This window comes from Thermobia domestica, chromosome 4, assembly GCF_964235325.1.
Source record: "Thermobia domestica chromosome 4, izTheDome1.hap1.1, whole genome shotgun sequence".
In the NCBI taxonomy this organism is placed as follows: Eukaryota; Metazoa; Arthropoda; class Insecta; order Zygentoma; family Lepismatidae; genus Thermobia; species Thermobia domestica.
Window position 1 is genome coordinate 322,279,901 of NC_137457.1, and position 19,389 is coordinate 322,299,289.

General features: G+C 34.3%; 2 protein-coding genes across 5 annotated transcripts in view; one reads left to right on the forward strand and one right to left on the reverse strand.

Moving 5' to 3' along the window:
- LOC145684391 (uncharacterized) overlaps nucleotides 1–14,082 on the forward strand; it is an 84,633-nt gene extending 70,551 nt beyond the window's left edge. Inside the window, exon 3 of the mRNA XM_081756660.1 lies at nucleotides 13,672–14,082. Within this exon, the coding sequence (XP_081612786.1) occupies nucleotides 13,672–13,696 (25 nt within the window). The 3' untranslated portion in view covers nucleotides 13,697–14,082. The remainder of the gene's footprint in view (nucleotides 1–13,671) is intronic.
- LOC145684392 (uncharacterized) overlaps nucleotides 1–18,279 on the reverse strand; it is a 53,530-nt gene extending 35,251 nt beyond the window's left edge. For 2 of the 4 annotated variants that reach the window (XM_081756663.1, XM_081756662.1), the window contains exon 1: nucleotides 17,243–17,940. In XM_081756663.1, the coding sequence (XP_081612789.1) occupies nucleotides 17,243–17,715 (473 nt within the window). In that variant the 5' untranslated portion in view covers nucleotides 17,716–17,940. Of the gene's footprint in view, nucleotides 1–7,249; nucleotides 7,539–17,242 lie in introns of all 4 variants that reach the window. The other 2 variants (XR_014131295.1, XM_081756661.1) reach the window with 2 other exon arrangements.
- Nucleotides 18,280–19,389: the final 1,110 nt, after the last annotated feature.

Genomic DNA, 19,389 nt, shown 5'->3' on the forward strand with positions numbered 1-19,389 from the left:
ACTAGATATAAAGAATGGTACATATTAGTTTCAAACCAGTCATTTAATAATTGTACTTCTAAAGTTCATATCAGGTAACAAAGGATAAATGTGAACTGTTTTTATCAATAATTAAGAATAAATTCTTTAATACTTTTGTCTGTTTAAATTAGTATTATGTAATACTTACTACAAGTTTAACAAATAAATGGCTGAGGATACTTTTTTCTTCAGATCTTAGCATTAATGCTGCTTGTAACAAAAGTTACAAGTTGTTATGGCAAGCAGTGAATTCATCTTCGATAATATATTATTATATAGAGAGTTTTTTGGGATATAACTCTGTATTCTAATATACAAATGATACAAATGAAATAAACTTTTGGCGCAGGAACCATATATTATGGTCTTTAGTCTCACCATTTCGACATTGTTTCTTTATTGAGTACAAAGATTAAAATCTTCGCACTTTCCACAGCAATAATGCAATTTCGTTTATATGACAAACTTTCTTTATGTTCATATAGACATTTCATAGAGAATTGCATTATGATAATTGGAAAAATAATTTACTTTTCGCCACGAATATATGTTTCGATATTAGCTGCTATTATTGTCCTCTCAGTCAGGATTTACAAATCATTATTATAGTAACAGATCTAATAGCTGGGAATTTGTATTAGACACATTGAGTGTGATGGGTTTGATCCGTACATAATACTTAATTTGATCAATATAAGAACTTGAATGTGTTTCTAGTAAGAAGCTAAATATTACTTTTATTATATAAATAACTGGGTAATTCTAACTAAGTCTGAATTAACTCGTTTACCTGAGGGTAAGGTTGATCTTACCCTTGAGGATCTCGAATACAGTGAACATAAAAAAGTTTGGAAGAATGAAGATTGTATCTCTTGAATTAGGGGACCAGTTAATGGTGACTCACATATTTCTTTCTGCAAGACGAACAAACATATCAATTTAGTTCTTCAACAAATTGGCTTTTGGTCTTAGAAGCTCCTATGAATTTATCAGAGGTGAAAATAAGTGAGATTATTTTCTTTTTTGAGAGTAGTTACTTCTGTAATAAAATAATTTAAAACCGGTTTGTCAAACAAGAAGACTTGTAAATCAAGTAAACTACAAGTATCTCTTCGTTTGTGTGAACTTCAGCCTGGTTTTCTCACGTACTAACTGCCTGATTTGAAAATATTAAAGAACAATTTAAAAATCTACGGATGGAGTATTGTTCTAAAATCACAACTTTAATGGATTGATCGGAAATTTACGCTCTTGTGATGACATAATGATTTTCTCTGTCTCTGTATTTTAAAGTGGTTTTGAAGCTTATATGCGTAAACAGTGCATCATTCTATAAACTTGTTTTGATGGCAGTAGTAGCACAAGCACGAGGGTTCTTCTCTTAACCTACATAGAATGTGAATGAATTCCTTGATAAAGCAAAACTATTACGTGTAATTATACGAAAGAAGTAAGAAAACTCATTCGATTGTGGAAAAAAAATGAAATGAAAAAATGAAATCATAAGTTTTACGTCCCACTCTTATGCCGGTTAGGCTAAAGGAGACGGGGATAATGACAGATGAGTGAAACGGTGGAATGAAGAAAGTGGGAGGAAACGGGAGAACCCCGAGAAAACCCACGAGCACGGGGTTTGTCCACCACAAAGTCCCGGCGCGAGCTGGGATCGAACCAAGGACCCCAAGCACCGGAGGTGAACGCTCTACCACTGAGCCACCGCGCCCCCCGCATTTGATTGTGGGTCTAGCGTCTTTTCCAGAGTAAGGCTATATGAGACGTGGAACTAAAGCTTAACGAGGAATCCCAACAAAATAAGCTCTAACCAAAAATCGAAAGCGGAATCCCAACTGAGCCGTTTTAGTGGGGAATACAATATATTTTGTTTACCATCAAATTTAGGCAATGCACGTTATTAACCATTGTCTTATTAAAACGGCGTATAGGAAGTTAAAACGACAGAGAAGAATTTGCTATCAAATATATTTTTTTCTATAATGAACACTACTGAAGTTGGAAATATTAGAAAGACATTATAGCTTCTGATTTTAGTGCAATAACAAGCATGAAGATAACTTATTATGTCGTTATTTGAGTTGTAACTGGAAACTTTATTTCTCGAATTTCCTATTTGAACTTGGGAATAACGGAGAAGACAAAGCTACTGTTGGGACAATGAACTGATTAAAAACCAACTCGGTATCTTGAACGTTTTGCATAAATAACAATATTCAAACCGAACATACTAGTGACTCATGCATTTAGGTTCAGAAAGAATGACACTTGTGCACTCAATATTTAGAAACAGCTTGTCATTTTGACCTACGATTTTTCCTATGGTAGCCAACCTTCAAACTGCAAAGGGCTTGTATCTACCACTAATTCCCGTTTCAATACAGAGTTATCGCGAAAGATAGAACTTATTCTTTGAACACTTAATAAATCATTTATTTTGATATTTTAATGATTTGAGTTTTATGAAAATCAATTTCAAAACATAAAATAGTACGAAATTTCTACCACTACCGAGTTTATTAGGTTATTATGAATGAAAATTTTATTTCTTTAAGACGCTGAAACGATTCCAATCAGTCCTTTGTCCCTATTTGTTGATGACTTTGTTCTGTATCAATGTTTTATCCGGAAGGACCGGTATATTATAGTAATGGCAAATTTAATAAAGTGCCGGAGGAAGAGATGATATACAAAGTAACTAAACATAGTTCTTGCAATTTCTGACGTCTTGTTAATCAAGCCCTCACAGAATGAAGAAAAATGACGCCCGAGGCTAGCAAGCGATCGCGAGTTAGTTGATAATGGATCTTCAACAGGCAAGTTGTGCACATCCACCAGTCATAGTTCGTCAAGTGTCGAAGAGAATTGGAAGTATCAAAGCAGCTCGCAGCTTGTTCGCGTGTGTTTGATCTATGACTTTAAACTGGCTTGTCACCTGCCACGTCAAGTCACCACATATGTCAAGCATTTAGGTAAAACGCCGTAAACGTACGCTGTCAGGCGTGGTTCAAAAATTTCCATGCGGGAGATGTGAATTTTTCGGGTGAACCTCGCATAGGATGACCACATGTGCTGGATAATAAGGCTTTGAGAGCAGCCATAGAAAAAGACAGTAGTAAAACGTGTGTCGAACGTGCAGAGGGGTTCCATGTTTCCGCTGAAAAAGACTGCAACTGCATGAGATGGGGAAGATATACAAATTAAGCACGCCGGTACCCAACAAATTGATGGCAGAGATGATACAATGAGTGACAGCCCGTTTATCTTTGTTCACTCGGCACCCAAATACACTCGTCTTTCATTGTTTGCTTACTGCTCATAAATGGTATTCTGTAACATTCCTAAGCGTACCAGACATTGGTTGTCACCAAGTGACAGGTCATCACATCTCAAGACCACCTCTGCAACCCTAAAAGGTTTTATCTATTTATATGATTGAATTGGCAGTAACGTGTGCATTACGACCTTCTTCCACCTGATTAGTCCATCGGTAGTGACCTCTACTGCCAGCAGTTGCAAAGGGTGTATCGTGCATTGCAGAAGAATTAGGCGGTTTTGGTAAATTGCAAGAATATGCTCCTCTTGCAAGACGATCCCAACCACATGTGGCAAAGAAGACCTGGAAGACACCATGTCATTCATAATAATCATCGTATGTTGCGCCAGTGGATTACCACCTATTTAATTCTTTCAGTAACCACTTCCGTGGGAGATCATTCACAAATAAGAGGGATCTGCAGGAAGCATTCATGGAAAACTTTGCAAATAACGGCTGAGATTTATCACGAGTGTATTGCGCAGCTGCAGGAACGTTGGCGAAAGTTGTTAGATTCTGATGGAGATTACTTTTAAGAATGAAAGTACGTACCGTCTTTGTATTGCTCTTTGTTTATTACAGCTTGACAACGACATGGAACTCTTGTTTACCTCGTATTTTACTTGTATGATGACGCTTAATTGATTTTTCAATATCCGCTTCTCGTTATATGGTACCGATTATGTTCATCAACACTGAAACTGGAAACGGTTGATTACTACTTGGTGTGGTTTCAATACAAAGGTAACGGAGCAAAATACATCTACTCTTAAGACGTTGAACAGTCTGCACAAAATAGCTCCTCAATTATCGTTACAATTTCTGCGTTCTGTCTGACGATAGGTAAAATGGTAGCCCTTCTACAGGACTTCCGACAATTATAATTTTCATAGTTCGGAAACCTAATAATAAACTCTCGCCTCTACTATACACAGTAATACTAGTGAATGCAATAAGAATATTCTTATATAATAATGTCCTTGTCACATCTGTGATTTTATAAATTATCAAAATTTTTATCTGTTGTCCTTTTTAATGTATTATATTTGATGCTTCTATTGCAAAAGAAGTTAAGAACTTAATAGCTTACTATTAACTAGATTGTACAGTTTAAACTAATGAACAAATTTTAATCTGCGCTTGATAGAATATATAATAACTGGGCTGCCGACCACAACGTTTGGACAATTAATGAATTAAAAAAAAAAATTATTTTTCCTACTCTACAGTATATATGACCTTAAACCCCGCTGGTCTGAAGAAAGGATTAGCTTGTTGAATGTTCTCAACCATATAAGTACAAATGGCGTAAGCAACGTCCTTTTTACGAAATATCTATGCTGCTGGAAGGCAAGATATTTAGTTTGTATATGCTTAATGTTTCCTTTTGAATGTGTCTGTTTTATAAACCTAAACAAAGATCAGAACGGATGAGGGAAAAGAAAATACGTGATATATCTTGTCTGAGACTATACTTGCTGAAGCCCAGCAAATTATAATCATTCAAAACGTTTATCTAAGTGAAAGGACTACACGCTAAAGCGTGTTCAAAATATGCAGTGTAATAAAATGAAAGAAAAAATAAGGAAACGGATAGGGATCCGAACCGTATTCACAACAATTTTTATCTATATTTTAACGCAGTATCTATACTAATCCACCCACCCACACTTTGTTGTTCAAATTGTCACTCCAGCACCATACAGTGATAGTTTGCCCAACGTGTTGCTTTATGTTTAGAGGAAATGGGTTTTCTGTGATTTTGTATACTTAAGTAAGAAATAAGAATTACAAATTAAAAGTTTTGTTTAAAAAACACTACTTTGAAACTAAAAAATAAAAATTCTCCTTCACTGGTGATTGTTCAATCAGATTCTTTTCTCCGAATGTTAATATATTCGCATTATGTATGCTGATGTTGCATAAAAAGTTCCCTTGAAAGTAAGATACCAATATATAATCGAGCTTAAATTTTCTACATACATATTTATAATTATTTGGAACTAATCTTGGGAATATTTTTGTACATTACCTCTAATAACTAATTATTAAACTTTAACCAAACACGGACGTGAATCTGTAATAAACGCGAAAATTGTTGAAATATAGTAGATACCCCAAAAGTTTGTTATTGTGAAAGTATACCGTAGCCAATTTGGTTCGATACAAATATTCTTGCAGTCTTTACAATATCTGCTCGATAAAATCTTATTTTTATTTTATTTTATTTTATTCAACACAACAGGCTCTAGGCCCAGTTAGTGTTGTTCCTTACAAATACATTTACCCTTAGTTATATATATAGTTAAACAAGGTTATACAGTTATATATTTTCATTATTACATATTTTTAAAGCTATTCTTGTATACTGTCTCCGACATTCCAAAAACATCTATAGAAGTTATCCTTTCAATTGCATTGTAGGAAGCACTCATTCTCCATATAGGAGACTTAGCGAGGATATTTGTTCTTGCCTTTCTGCAGCAAAATGTACTGCTATTTCCTACGCGGGTTTTACCTGATGGGACATGCAATTGAACCTTCGAAGTAAGACTGGGACAGTTAATTTTACCATGTAGTAATTTGTGTAAAAATAAAAGATCCGTATGTTCTCTCCGTTCTTTCAACGTGTTCATATTGAAGTTTTGTACTATTTCTGAATATGACTCGTATTTTGGATACATACCAGTTTTTCTATAAGCAAGTAATCTCAAAAATTTTGATTGTATTCTTTCAATCATATCTATGTGTTTTTGTGCTTTTGGTGTAAATCAACAAATTACATAAAAAGAAAGTACTAATATGTGGTGACTAACAAATTTTTGAAAGAAACTTCAGAAAAGAATCGTGTGTGGTGGCTTATCAATTCCTATAACATCAATTATATGATTAAAAGACCAACAAGAATAACTACACACTCACAAACAGCTATTGATAATGTCTTTACGACTATAGAATACGAAAACTTTCAAAACCAGATACATGATGATCTCTCTTACCATGCTGAAAATTAGGCTAGGAGATATATTTAATCACAACAATAAAAGAATTACCTGTAGGTGTTATAGTGCAAAAAAATTAGTAAATTTCTAAACTTACTTTAAAAGGAACAATGAGAAGATATATATAAAAAAGACAGTATTGATAAATTTTTTGAATTGTTTTCCAATATCCTTCTAAATGTTTTCCGAAAGTAAAGTGCAAAAGCTCAAACTGGAGTTATAAAGGGTGGATAACGCCAGCAATCAAACAATATAGTAAACTAAAACACCAACTTCTTACACATACACAAAATTCGGGAGGACAAAGTAATATTAAATTATTTGTAAGCCAATACAAGAAAATGATACGAAATGCCAAACAAGATTTTTTCTCACACTAAATTGTAACTGCACAAAGTAAATCTGAAGCTTTATGGGAAGTGGTAAGATCTAATATTTAACGTAATAAAAAAAAATCCTCAAATGACACCAAACTAAATATTAATGGAACACTGACTAGCGACCCAATACTCATTTGTGAGGCTCCAAATAAACATTTTCCTGAAGTTGCTGAATCAGTTGGACCTCTAATACTACAGAAGATTCTATCACACTATTAAAGCGGCTACATCACGAGTATCTGAAACTGTTTTTTCAGGCCCATAACCGAATACTAAATTCTATCAAAATTAAAAACATTCCACGATAAGAAAAGCACAGGGACGAAATACCGGTAAAATCACTAAAAAATGTGCCAAGCTACTAGCACCACACATTCCTTATTTATTTAATGAATGCATTGTACAAGGAATCTTCCCTACTAAACTAAAAGTAGCTAAAATAAAAACAATTTTCAAAATAAAAAAAAAGAAAAGTAACAATTACTTAGCTGGAAATTGTAGACCAATCTCACTATTACCTGCTTTTAGCAAAGTCACTGAAAACATAATCAAAACCAGGCTCCTAAATTTTCTCATGAAACACGATATTATATTAAAACACCAACACGGTTTTCTGCCAGGCAAAAGTATTACATCTGCTACTTTCAGTATTATTGATAGTATATTGCAAGCACTACACGAAAAACTTCTGGTACTAGGTATATTATACAATTTAACCAAAGTGATTGATCTTGTAAATCATGGAATTCTCCCACAGAAGCTGCAGCACTACGGTATAAGAGACAAGTGTTCGACGCTCTTGGAGTTCTATTTAAAATATAGAAAAAAAGAGTAGAAATCACTAATACTTCACTCAACATTCACAGAATATCCAATCAACTGTCAGAGAAATCCGACGTGGAGTCCCACAAGGCTCCATCCTAGATTCGCTTCTTTTTCTAATTTATATAAATGATATATAAACCAACATGCCAGATACAAATATAGTACTGTATGCATATGACACACGTAAATTCATTAACTCTTAAATTTGAAGAGGCTACCGAAACATTAAAAAAAAATGGTTTAGCAGTAACAAATTAGTTTTGGATAACATTAAAATTTAATATATATTTTTCACACTATTCAAAATAAAAGAAAAGATGACAGGATAACAACAATAAATACAGCTATGCAACTAGCAAGTAATACTAAATTCTTATCGACTATCATTAATGAAAATCTCAAATGCACAAAACATTCAGGCAGTATTACATAAACTTCACTCAAAATTGTATGTTCAAAAACATTAAAAAACAGTGTAAACACAAACACTCTCATACAAGTCTACTATGGGCGTATCCATCCACTTCTCAGTTTTGGAATTATTTTCTGGGATAACTCTGGAGAAAGCTCTGCACTATTTTTAAAACTAAAACAAGCAATACGAATTATAGCACATTGAAAGCGTAGAAACAGCTTTAAATTTTTTTTAGGAAATTTAACATTAACTCTTGCGTCATTATATATATATGAAATAGTTAGTTTTATCGAAAACATAAACGAGGATTTTCCAACAACACACAGATATAGTACTAAGAACATTTATAAGAAATCCTACTTCAGTAGATTAAGCTTCGTTCAGCATGGGCCCAGACATATGGGAACAGTATCTACAATAAATTACCAAATGAAATGAAACTTGAAAACAATTACAAGTTGTTTAAGAAAAAGCTAAAAGAAAATACTTAATACAAAACATGTATTACTCCGTAAACAAATTTCTACAAAATTAAAAATCTCAGTAACAGACAAGTTAGTTTTTTTTGGCAAATCCTAGTAAACTATGTAAATTTTTAATCTATTATTTTTTTTGTTTTTCCTTTATTTAATACTATTTTTGTTAATGTAAACTTTTAAATATTTTTTTGTAATGTGAAAGTTTTGATGATTTTTTCGCATTAAATATTATGTATTAGGTATTTCCTTTTTATATGTATCATCTTGTGTACTGTACTGAACCCTCCAATCAACAAGTGTTATGCTTTCATGGAGTAAATAAATTAAAACAAATCATCCCAAATTATCTCTACCTGTTGGTTCAAACTCCCCATAAAGTTCACTGAAGTACTTAATTATTCATAAAGCCAGTGTGAATTCTGTGTTTCTTTTAATAACAAAAAAAAATTACTAAAAAGAATGATAAGCGAGATCTGAACAAAATAACCGTAAGTGGAGCCTAAGTTCGCAAAATGTCACAGAACAAATTTGGTGAAACCGCAAATATTAACTTTTCTGCCATAATAAAAACTATTTAAATAAAAGTAAATAAACGAAACAACTAAACAATAAAATACATCTATGTTTACATCAATAATGTCAATAGAGCCTTTCTATTGTAAGCGTGACTTATTTCAAAAAAAATATGTGAAACATACTTTGACCCCGCTCCCGCCTTACTCTTACGAACGAAACCTTTCCTTTGCTTACGGGAAAGAACTGATTAACCTCCGCTGTGTTACGAATTTGTCATTCTGTCCTTTGATATTGAGGAATGCTTTTGGCTGTGTTGTAAATTTGTCGTTGAGTCCTTTGGTTTTGCTAAGTGAAGATCGTAGGGTAGCTTAGAATTGCTAACACAGTGCACAGTGTAGTCCGTTAAATAATTCATTGTGGCAACGCTTTCACGTCCAACAATTGCTAAATCTCGGCCAAAGCAACTTGTCCCCCCTCTTTTAAGGGAGGTACGGGTAACAAATGTCCACACCAGCGCAAGCAGGGGCACACTTGAAGTAGGAAGCTTTTAGTATAGCAAAGATAATTTTAAGCAAACAACTGGAATAAGAATTCATTTCGAAATAACTCTGAAAAAAGTATAGTAGAAATATGGCTACAACTTATAGTTTATTTATGGTACACCGTCCAATTCAGAGAAAAACATGGATAACCTATTATCATTTCTTCTTAGAACGAAAAGAGAAAGATGATATCCAAAGCACCCCTCAGCTGTTAGAGAATATAAAACAATGTCCACAACTCCCTTCCGACGCTAGAAGAGGCGATGGTATCAACAATTAGCGAAATTTCGAAACATTTATCAAAAGAGGAAATATAAAATATTTTGTGTTACATAACTACAATTATTTTTCCAGCGTTCCAGATTCTATTAAAGAAACTTCAAAGCTCATTTCACTTATCTAGTAAAAATGGCATGATCTCTAACTTTATCTTCAGTAGTTAGAAATCAAATAGCTGTCATTACCTAGTTCAGGTTCGAAACATATCTCAAATAGATCAATTGGCTTGTACAATTCGAGGCATAAAAACCGTTACACAAATTGTAAGTCTAAATTAACAACGAACTCTTGCACCGTTTTCTTATGCATCCAGAAATACTTGTCGCAATCGATCAGTTGCTTCTAGTATTCAATCCAACTCGTCCATCTCTCATTGTCTAAAGCAGTGTGTGTGACGTAGTACACTCTTTCCATTGCTGAAAAAGAGACAGGAATTAAGTTTACAGCGTTATAGTTTTAAAACAGTCTTTTCCGTTCGCTTGTTCTGAAATATTTTTAAGAGCCTACATTATAAAAGTCTCACAATGTTTCCAGAGCTTCATAAATACCTTGTTTCATTCCTTCCCTTCTTTAAAGACTGCGAGCTAGTAAGATGCTCCCTCAGAAATCTATGAAAATTGCCAATAACGGTAGTAGGTTTTGTGCTTCCTCAAGCCTGAAATCCACTCACAGAGCTCTAAGATATCTACTGACAGAAATGAGTGTCACTCAATGATTCATTTCATTTCTCATCAGTAATTCCAAGCAAATGTTTCAGGGGCCCCATTTGGGCAGGACAGGAAGGTGTAATTCCCCCTCTCTCGAGATCCATAAATACATATTGTTTGATCAGATGTATAGTAATACACTAATAAAAAGTAAAAATCTTATGTCGGCGGAGAATCTCCATCCCACCCACCACGAATAAAATTTAAGACACTGCTTTTAGCAACAAACCTATACTTACGATAGCACATTGCTAGAGAGCTTACATTTGGTTGACGAGTCGAAGGTTTGATCTCAAGTCATTTGAGTTCCTGGGTCACAATGAGAGACTGAGAGAGATTCAAGTATGGAGACAGAGAGGGATGATTTATATACACAGATTTAGACAGGCGTAGACAGGAATTTATTCAGCGATCGAAAGCTTGGCAGGAATTTATCTCTTCGATTGAGGGCATATTTTACTAAAATGTCTATAGGTTTGTTGCTAAAAGCAGTCTCTTTTAATTTTTTTCTGGGGGGGGGGGGGTTGAAATTCTTCACCGACATAAGATTTTCACTTCCTATTAGTGTATTACTATATATTTTACCAGACATTACGTATTTGTGAAGCTCAACGTAGGTGGAATTATACCCTCCTGTCCTGGCAAAATGACAACCCTGGAACATTTGCTTGCAAGTACTAAAATGAAACGAAATGAATCATTGGTTAACACTCACTTCTGTCAGTAGATGTATTAGAGCTCTGTGTGTGCGTTACAGTCTCCAGGAAACACAAAACCTAACTGGCAATTTCCGTGGATTTCTTAGGGAGCATCTTACTAGCGTACAGTCTTTAAAAAAGGAAAAGAATTGAACTAAAGGCAGTTATGAAGATCTGGGAACATTGTGTGACTTTTTAAATGTAGGTTCTTAAAAATATTTTAGAACAAACAAATGGAAAAGACTATTTAAAAGCTATAACGTTGAAAACTTCATTCTTTTTTTTTTCCAACTCAATGGAAAGAGTGTATTACGTCACACACACTGCTTTAGACAAGGATAAGTGGAGGATGGGAGAAGTTGGATCGAATAATAAAAACAACTAATCGATTGGGACATGTATTTCTGGGTGCATAAGCAAACAGGTCAAGAGTTTATTATTTACTTGGTCTTAGAATTTGTGTAACGATTTCTATGCCGCGAACTGTACCTAAAGATATTGACACATCCATCTAGATTATAGAAAATAATACCTAACAGTATATTGCACAAAAGCAAAAATAATAGTCATCCGTATTATATCAGCTGTTCAAACGTTAAGTTCCAAACAAGAATCATATACAATGCCTGGAAAACATTTCATTACTTCTGCGTGACGACATTATCTCATACTTCTGTATTGTGGGGAGTAATAATGAATAATATGTTTCAATTATCTTTAACAAATCTCCAATTATGCCATCCAAAGTAAGAGGGAAAACAGCTGTCATTAACTGGTCCAAGTTAAAAACGTGTATTATATGGAACAACTGAAACCTTTTTCTTACCCTGGCACCTTTTCAGGCATTCCTAAATACTTCTGGATGCTACAAGACACTATTTGATAATTTATTACGCTTAGCAATTAAGGATAATGTGATCTCAATTGACATAATTGTGTAGTAGGCAGCAGAGCGTATCAGAAAAGGGTCAAATTTGGAATGATATATAAATATACTGAAGGGATTGTTTTCATGGTTGCTAACTACAGATTTTCTTTTTTTTCAAGCATCAGCATTCCAGAAAGCTGAAATTATAATTCATTTAATATATCTAATTATGCACTGCACAGTTCTAGGTAAAAAAGTTTCTACGGAAAGGCCAAGGTTCGAAACATATTTTTAAAATAATGGTACTCATGATGGGAGCTATTCCGTTTCTAACCGTGGATAGAATAACTTATCATTCCCTTACGTCACTAGAAGAGGAGAATAAATTTTGGATTATTATTTTCTAAAATCTAGGATAAGTTAAGAATTACTCTAGGTAACATCCACGAAAAATCTTCCAATTATTCTTGATCAAACTCGTTCCTAATTTCGACCATTCTGTTCATTTCCGGACAAAATCCACGCCGGACATAATCCCTCTAAGGTTTTTCGTTCAGGACAAAATTTCCCTACAAAAACTTCTTGTAGGACATAATTCCCTCTATCAGAAAATTGTACCAGGACTATCTCCCTGACAGTCAAAATTACCGGGGCGTTTTTTTTTTTATTATTATTATTTTTATTTTAAATACATAATTTTTGTTGTTTGGATATATTGAACGAGGGAAGATGTTTGGGAACAATTAAAAGTTTATGGCTGTTGTTCAGCTCCTGAATGGCTCTTTAGAACCAATGGGAGGCAATCGGGGTGTGGCCTTTCACTTTTCGAAAATTTAAATATTTGCTGTCAAAGTTCTTCGGCGGATTAAGGTTTTTTTCTTAAAGTGTTTCGCTGTAATTTGCGCTTTCTGGAACGTAAATGCAAGCTAGTAGTTTCTGAAATGTGAAAGCAAAATAACAGTTTACTATTAAAAGGGAGTATTGTGTGTTGAATGACAGAAGTAAATACTGTAGTAGTTATCATAAGTTATAACTGCAAGGAACACGAAAGTGATAAATCAAATAAAGGTGGACATAAGGTTATATATGAAGGGCTTTTATTCACCAAGCAAAAAGAAGCAAATAATGGCAACAATAGTTGGACACGCATTCGGAAACGAAAAGAACACTGCAGAGGATCTCTAACAGCGAATCAGGAAATAACGCGTGTTGAAGACAGTCCTGCATAACCATAGATCCGAGGATACAGAAATTGAGGAGTAATACGTTTGTATGTATTTCCAAAATGCTTCCCATTAGTTTCGTGCTGAATGTGTATAACTTATTTTTTAGTTGAACGCTAAATGATAATTATCTTGGGAAGTTTGTTTTTGTAACTATTAACTGCCTTGTATTTAATTAAGTAATTTGAATGAGTTGATTGATATAGTTTTTTCTCGAAAGTGAATAACCTATTTTCTAGATTAACGCTAAATCATAATTATGGTTGAACTTTTTTTTTTTCCAAATTTTTAACTACCTTGTACTTAATTAAAGCAACTTAAAGTACTTTTATATTAGTACTTAAATAATGTTTTTTTTATATTTTTCATTTTTTAAATATATTTTTAGGTCTGCAAAACCCTGCAAGATATGAAGGACCGTGTTAATATTTCTCGAGATGCTCCGTCTGTCGTAAATTCTGAAAGTGTGCGAGGATTGTCTAGCTCTGCGAAATCTTCCTTGGCTTCTGAGAAGAATATAAAGCGTACCTTAACACGCAGGCGATGTAAGAAATATCCATAAGAACCACCTTTTGAAGGACCTCTATATTGAAGGACGGTGGAAAACTACTGGAACAGTTGAAGAGTTCTCTTATTTATGATAATGGAACTGAAGCGAGAATAAGATGATAATGTTTGCACAACAAGGTAAACTGGTAGAATTAAGTAAGCATAGAACACAGTACTTCGTATGTGGATAGCACACTTCAAGTGCAACAAAAAGGATTCCGACAGTTATATACCATCCATATTAAAGTCAAAGAAAAGCCTATTGCAGTAGTATACGTTCTTTTTCAGAAAAAAAAAATCAGATATATCGCGAATTGTTTAGTGAACTTTTGTGATCTTAGTGATCTATTTCGTTAGTTGATATGGACTTCGAAATTGCTGCAATGAACGTGTTGTCGAAGTCTTTAGCAAAAACGTAAAAATTCATGGGTGCGCTTTATTTACGACAATCTACTTAGCGCAAAGTGCAAGAATTAGGATTGGTGAACCATTATAAGAATTACCTGGAGTTTAGGTCGTGTGTTGGGAAGTCAATGCTAGGATTGGAATGCGACAATTAATCGAAACTTCTCCAGAAGAAGGACAAGAGCTACTACAATATTTTGATGTAACGTACCTAACTGGGTCGTTCCGCCACACCCCAACAGATGATACTATCCGATTCCGAAGGATACCTTCAGAGTTCCCTCCATGTATATGGAATGTGCATGATTCTACAATCAACGGGAAAAGCAGGACAAACATCAGCGAAGGCTGGAATAATAAAATAAAGAAGACAATTGGGTATTCTCAGCCCAGTATATGGAGATTAATCGATGAGCTCCAATGCGACGCAGAGGCTGTGTCCGCAGTTTGCTATCAAAACAACTGTGGGAGAAATGCTGGTGTAAAGAAGAACCTCCTTATCAACTGCAGTTAGTCGAAGTTTGCAACAGCTATAGGCGTAAGGAGATTGGTATAAACGAGTTTTTCAAAGCTGTAGGCCATATTGTCGGGAATTTTTGAGATAGTGTGTCAGCTTATGTTGCATCGTGATAATGATTGAATGTTTTGCTTTTTATGTTGTCAAAACTATGTTATGCTAGTCTGTTCGTAGTGCAAACTATGTGTATTGTGCACATTATATGAGATTTTTTTTTTTTTTTTTGTAAATGTACAATTCTAAACAACTTTTTAATTTAATGAAAGCTGACTGTTACAGTCTGTAGCATTCGCTTATAAGAAAATGTGTTAAGTGTGAACCTTAGGATTGTGACCTATGTTTGGAGAATTAATGGTGGGTTATTGTAATATATGTATGATGTGATTAAGGACGAGTAGACATGGATGATGAGTAGATTTGGATGGCGAGAGAGTGAACAAATGATGAAATAAAAGTAATACCTGAGTATTTATTTGACAGGCTCTGAAAATTAATTTCGTCTGTTTCAAAAATGGTCAGATATTTTCAAAAGCTATATCAGAATGCCTGACATTCCTCATGTAAGAGGACGTTGGTACTCTCTTCGACCTTTAAGGTAAGCGAAATAACGTAGTTGAATTTTATATTTTTGATTGTCATTTCCTTATATAATAAATTATGTAAAACCCTTCCTTGCAATTAGTGTATTTGCTCTGTGCTCAAGTTTTGTCCAATAAGATATACATCTAATCTAGTAAATGTAAAAGGAATTATGTTGTCAAGGGGGATTATGTCCCGGGGAGATTGTCAAAGGGGGATTTTGTCCTATATTCCTCTCGAAAAGTAACTTTGGAATTACACTCGTTTAGGTAAAAACTTCTCGCATTCTTTTATACATGATTATTACTTTTTTCTTTTTCTTCAATTAAAATATTGTATTGAAATGTTATAATTCTTTAGAATTATTTCTCTGTGTACTCTGCTAATCCCTTAGAACACCCTACGGAACAATCTTCGCGCATTATGTTCGAAATACGTTGTCTGTAAGTGACACACTTTTTTTTTCTTTCCAGTAATGAACATTTCAGAAATATACTTCGCAAATATCCATACCCCTATTCATTACTGCTACGTTCTCTCTCTTATTTTTTATTTTTTTTTAACCCTTAAGGCACTTAGCCTAAATCGTCAACGTTGTTTACCAAGCTGGGGTCTCCTAGGACTCCAAGTATCATTTTAATTTCTCAGCTTATTTTTTTAACTTTTTAACGAATGTCTCACTGATGTAATTAGGTAGCACATATCCCAAAAGGATGCAGCTACATATACATATAGAGATGAAATTGGTTCTTACAGTTGCAGAATTATCACCAAATATCACCCTCTGGGGTCACTATGGGAACCCGCTTGGTATGTTAAGGGTTAAAAGCACTTTAAATGTGAATCATTTTCAAGAGCATCAGCATTGTAAACATACAAAAGGTGCGCGAAAAATGTATAATCTTAAAATGTAAGTATTAATTCGAGCTGGGTGAGCATTTACACGTGATATCTATTACCTGAATTTTGTATACAAATAAAAATATGTTCAAACTGTATTACTTCAGACATTTGTGCTGTTATCGGAGGGCAAAACAAACATCGAAGATAAGTACCAAATGTACTACATCTGGTTAGATTACATTACTGTATATTAAGTTACATTACATTAGAGTAGGTTAGATTCAGTCACAAGTCAGTTAAATTCAAAACTGAGGCATGTAAACTTTCAAACAATGGAATGGAACATCACCTCTTGCGTATAAGCATGGTGTTCGGATGTATGACATAAAGATAAATCCTGCAGCGCAAAAAGCACAAACTAAATTGTGCTAGGTGGCAACTGAAAAACACTAATGCTATCTAACCGATTTAGGACAGAACGATGCTGGCGCACCCGTGCAATAGCGCGGGCTGCGTTGAAATGGAGTAGGCACGTCAGTGACGGTTGGTATATGTGTGAAGAAGGTAGTTAAAACAGGTGGGTTTTGCAGTGATGCGAGTTTCAATAGCAACTTTAAAGGTTAGATATTATTATCATTGTACTTGTTATCAGTAGACCGTATCTCTCGCACAAATTCATGTAACGCTCGTTATGTTTGCATAAAATTCAAACACGGTATGTCACAACCTTAACATATGTGCACCAGTTTCGCACTACCTTTTCCGTCACTAAATCATAACAAGTTTAACTTTCCGCTAAAGAGTCCCTGACGCCTCCACATACAATGCCGTTTATAACATCAAAACTAGCCTACAACAGCCAATTTCTTACCTTTAACTCTTTCCCTCATCCAACTTTTACTCAGTCTTTCTCACAAACCAAAATAAATTCTCCAATTTACCCACCAAATTTCCAAAAATTGATCCTTATTCCGGATGACCATCCAACTCTTGCGATACTTCACAGGCGATACTGTAACCGCCTTCTGTATCTAAACCAATTACCATACACAAAATTTATCATTACCTTTCTGATCCAACTGAATTTAAAGTGTTTATTGTTAATTGACTGTAGTCTATAGAGCACGATGCCAATCTCTCTTCATCTACTACATTAACTAGCGTATCTAAATTACTTTCATATGTAGAGTTTACTTTAACTGCAGGTTCTGATTTCACCATATCAACGTTTAATTGCACATCTGAAGAAATCTTAGCTTCAGGTTCTGGTTTCATCATATCAATGTTTAATTTCATATCAGAAGAAATCATAGTTACAGGTTCTGATGTCTCCATATGAATGTTTACTTCCATATCGGAAGGCGTCATAGCTTCCTCCTTAGCTGTTTTTTGAATTCCCACCGCTGATATTAACTCTTTATTGTCTGACACAGCTGCGTACGTACACCCTTTCCCTTCGAGTGGATCATCCTCATAAAAGCCATAATCGTTTTCTTCTTTGCACATTAATTCCAACCTAACAGATGCTTCATCAGCCATAACGAACGGCAAACTGTTACTGAGACTCGATTTTTATGTTATTCTGTCAATGTAAATTTAATGCATTACGAGAACGTTCACAGAAGAAATTTGATATCAAACATACAGATTTAAATAAAATAAGAAAATTATATATAATACAGAATATCCTTCTGGTGATTGTAAGACACGTAAACAAACACTTGTCTTGTCGTAGACCATTATCGGTCAAATAGGTCGGTGCACCGGCTCACTAGTCATATGTGCTACTGTTGCAAAAATGGTCAAATGTGTACCTCAAAGAGAGGATTTATGATTCAAAAGCAAAATAAAATAAAACACAGGACACAATCGGGAAAAGGACAAAAATCGGGAAAAAAGTCAAAATCAGGAAAAGGCAAAGTCAAAGTCGGGAAAGGAGTTCAGACAGGGAAAGAGGGCGAAAAGCCAAGGTGAACTGGGCAAAAAGTAGAGGAAAGTGGGAATTATAAAATGAAAAAAGAAAAGAGAAATAGAAAGTGTAGAAAAAAGAAGGGAATGTATATACGTGTAAATGGAAAAGAAAGTTTAAGTGTATCACTGGGCCCACTTAACCTCCTTTCTATCGGAGCACTACCAGCCATGAGACACTCACTAGCACAGCCACTATCAAACTCCAACTCCTCTTCTTTTACTAGAACTATATTTAGTTTTTCTTCATCTTCTTCTTGATCTAATCAATTTCTGTTAAATAGCACGATGCCACAGCTGTAGACTCATATGTGCTACAATTGATTAATTGTTTTAAGGTACCTCAAATTGACGATATATGATTCAGGAACAAAGTTGAATGAAACTACAAAACACAATCGGGGAGAAAAGGACACAATCGGGAAAGGAGGGCAAAACCAGGAAAAGATCAAAATAGGGAAGGAAGGTAAGACAGTGAAAGAGAGCTTAACGCCGATACGGACGGCCAAAAAGACAGGATTTATTTAAAGTTTAGAATGAAAAAAGAAAATAAAATAGAACAAAACTGGATGTATGTACGTCGAAATGTAAAAAGGAAAGTGTAGGTGTATTGTAGATAAATAGTAAGTGTTACTCGACTCCCTTCCTCACAGAGCACCCCAATAAACAATGCAATCGCCTTAACGGCCACTGTCGAGCTCACAGTTTGTCTCAGAGCTGCCAGTAAACATGTGCGATTGGTGCCATTTAGTACCATATAAAAGATCCGAAACACTGTACTGCATACCATACGTAATTTCTCGTTGTATAAGAGATATCATTTCATGAAACTATTCGTTAACATATTCTGTTCTCACAATAAATACGGAATTGCGTTGTGGAATTTTTTTTTGCCACAATTTAAGGACATATTTAAACCATTTAGAAGAAGAATTATTAGAAAACTGAAACTCACTAGCTATTAGAAAGAAAATTATTTAAAGCACCGAATACGATGATAGTAACATCCCTGTACATATTTGAACTGCTCTAAATTACTTGGGGTGATTAGTCTAATATTTTAAAAGATAGTGTTATAACTTTCCTACGCTTGGAAAGTGTTGCTTACCTACTGTGTATCATAGAATATCTGCATACAGACTTTCTATATGATTTTTAAAATGTAGAATAAGCTACCTAAATGTATAAAATAATCATAAAAGGAGTTCTCTTGTCAACTAATTGGTAAGCTCCTATTAAATAACA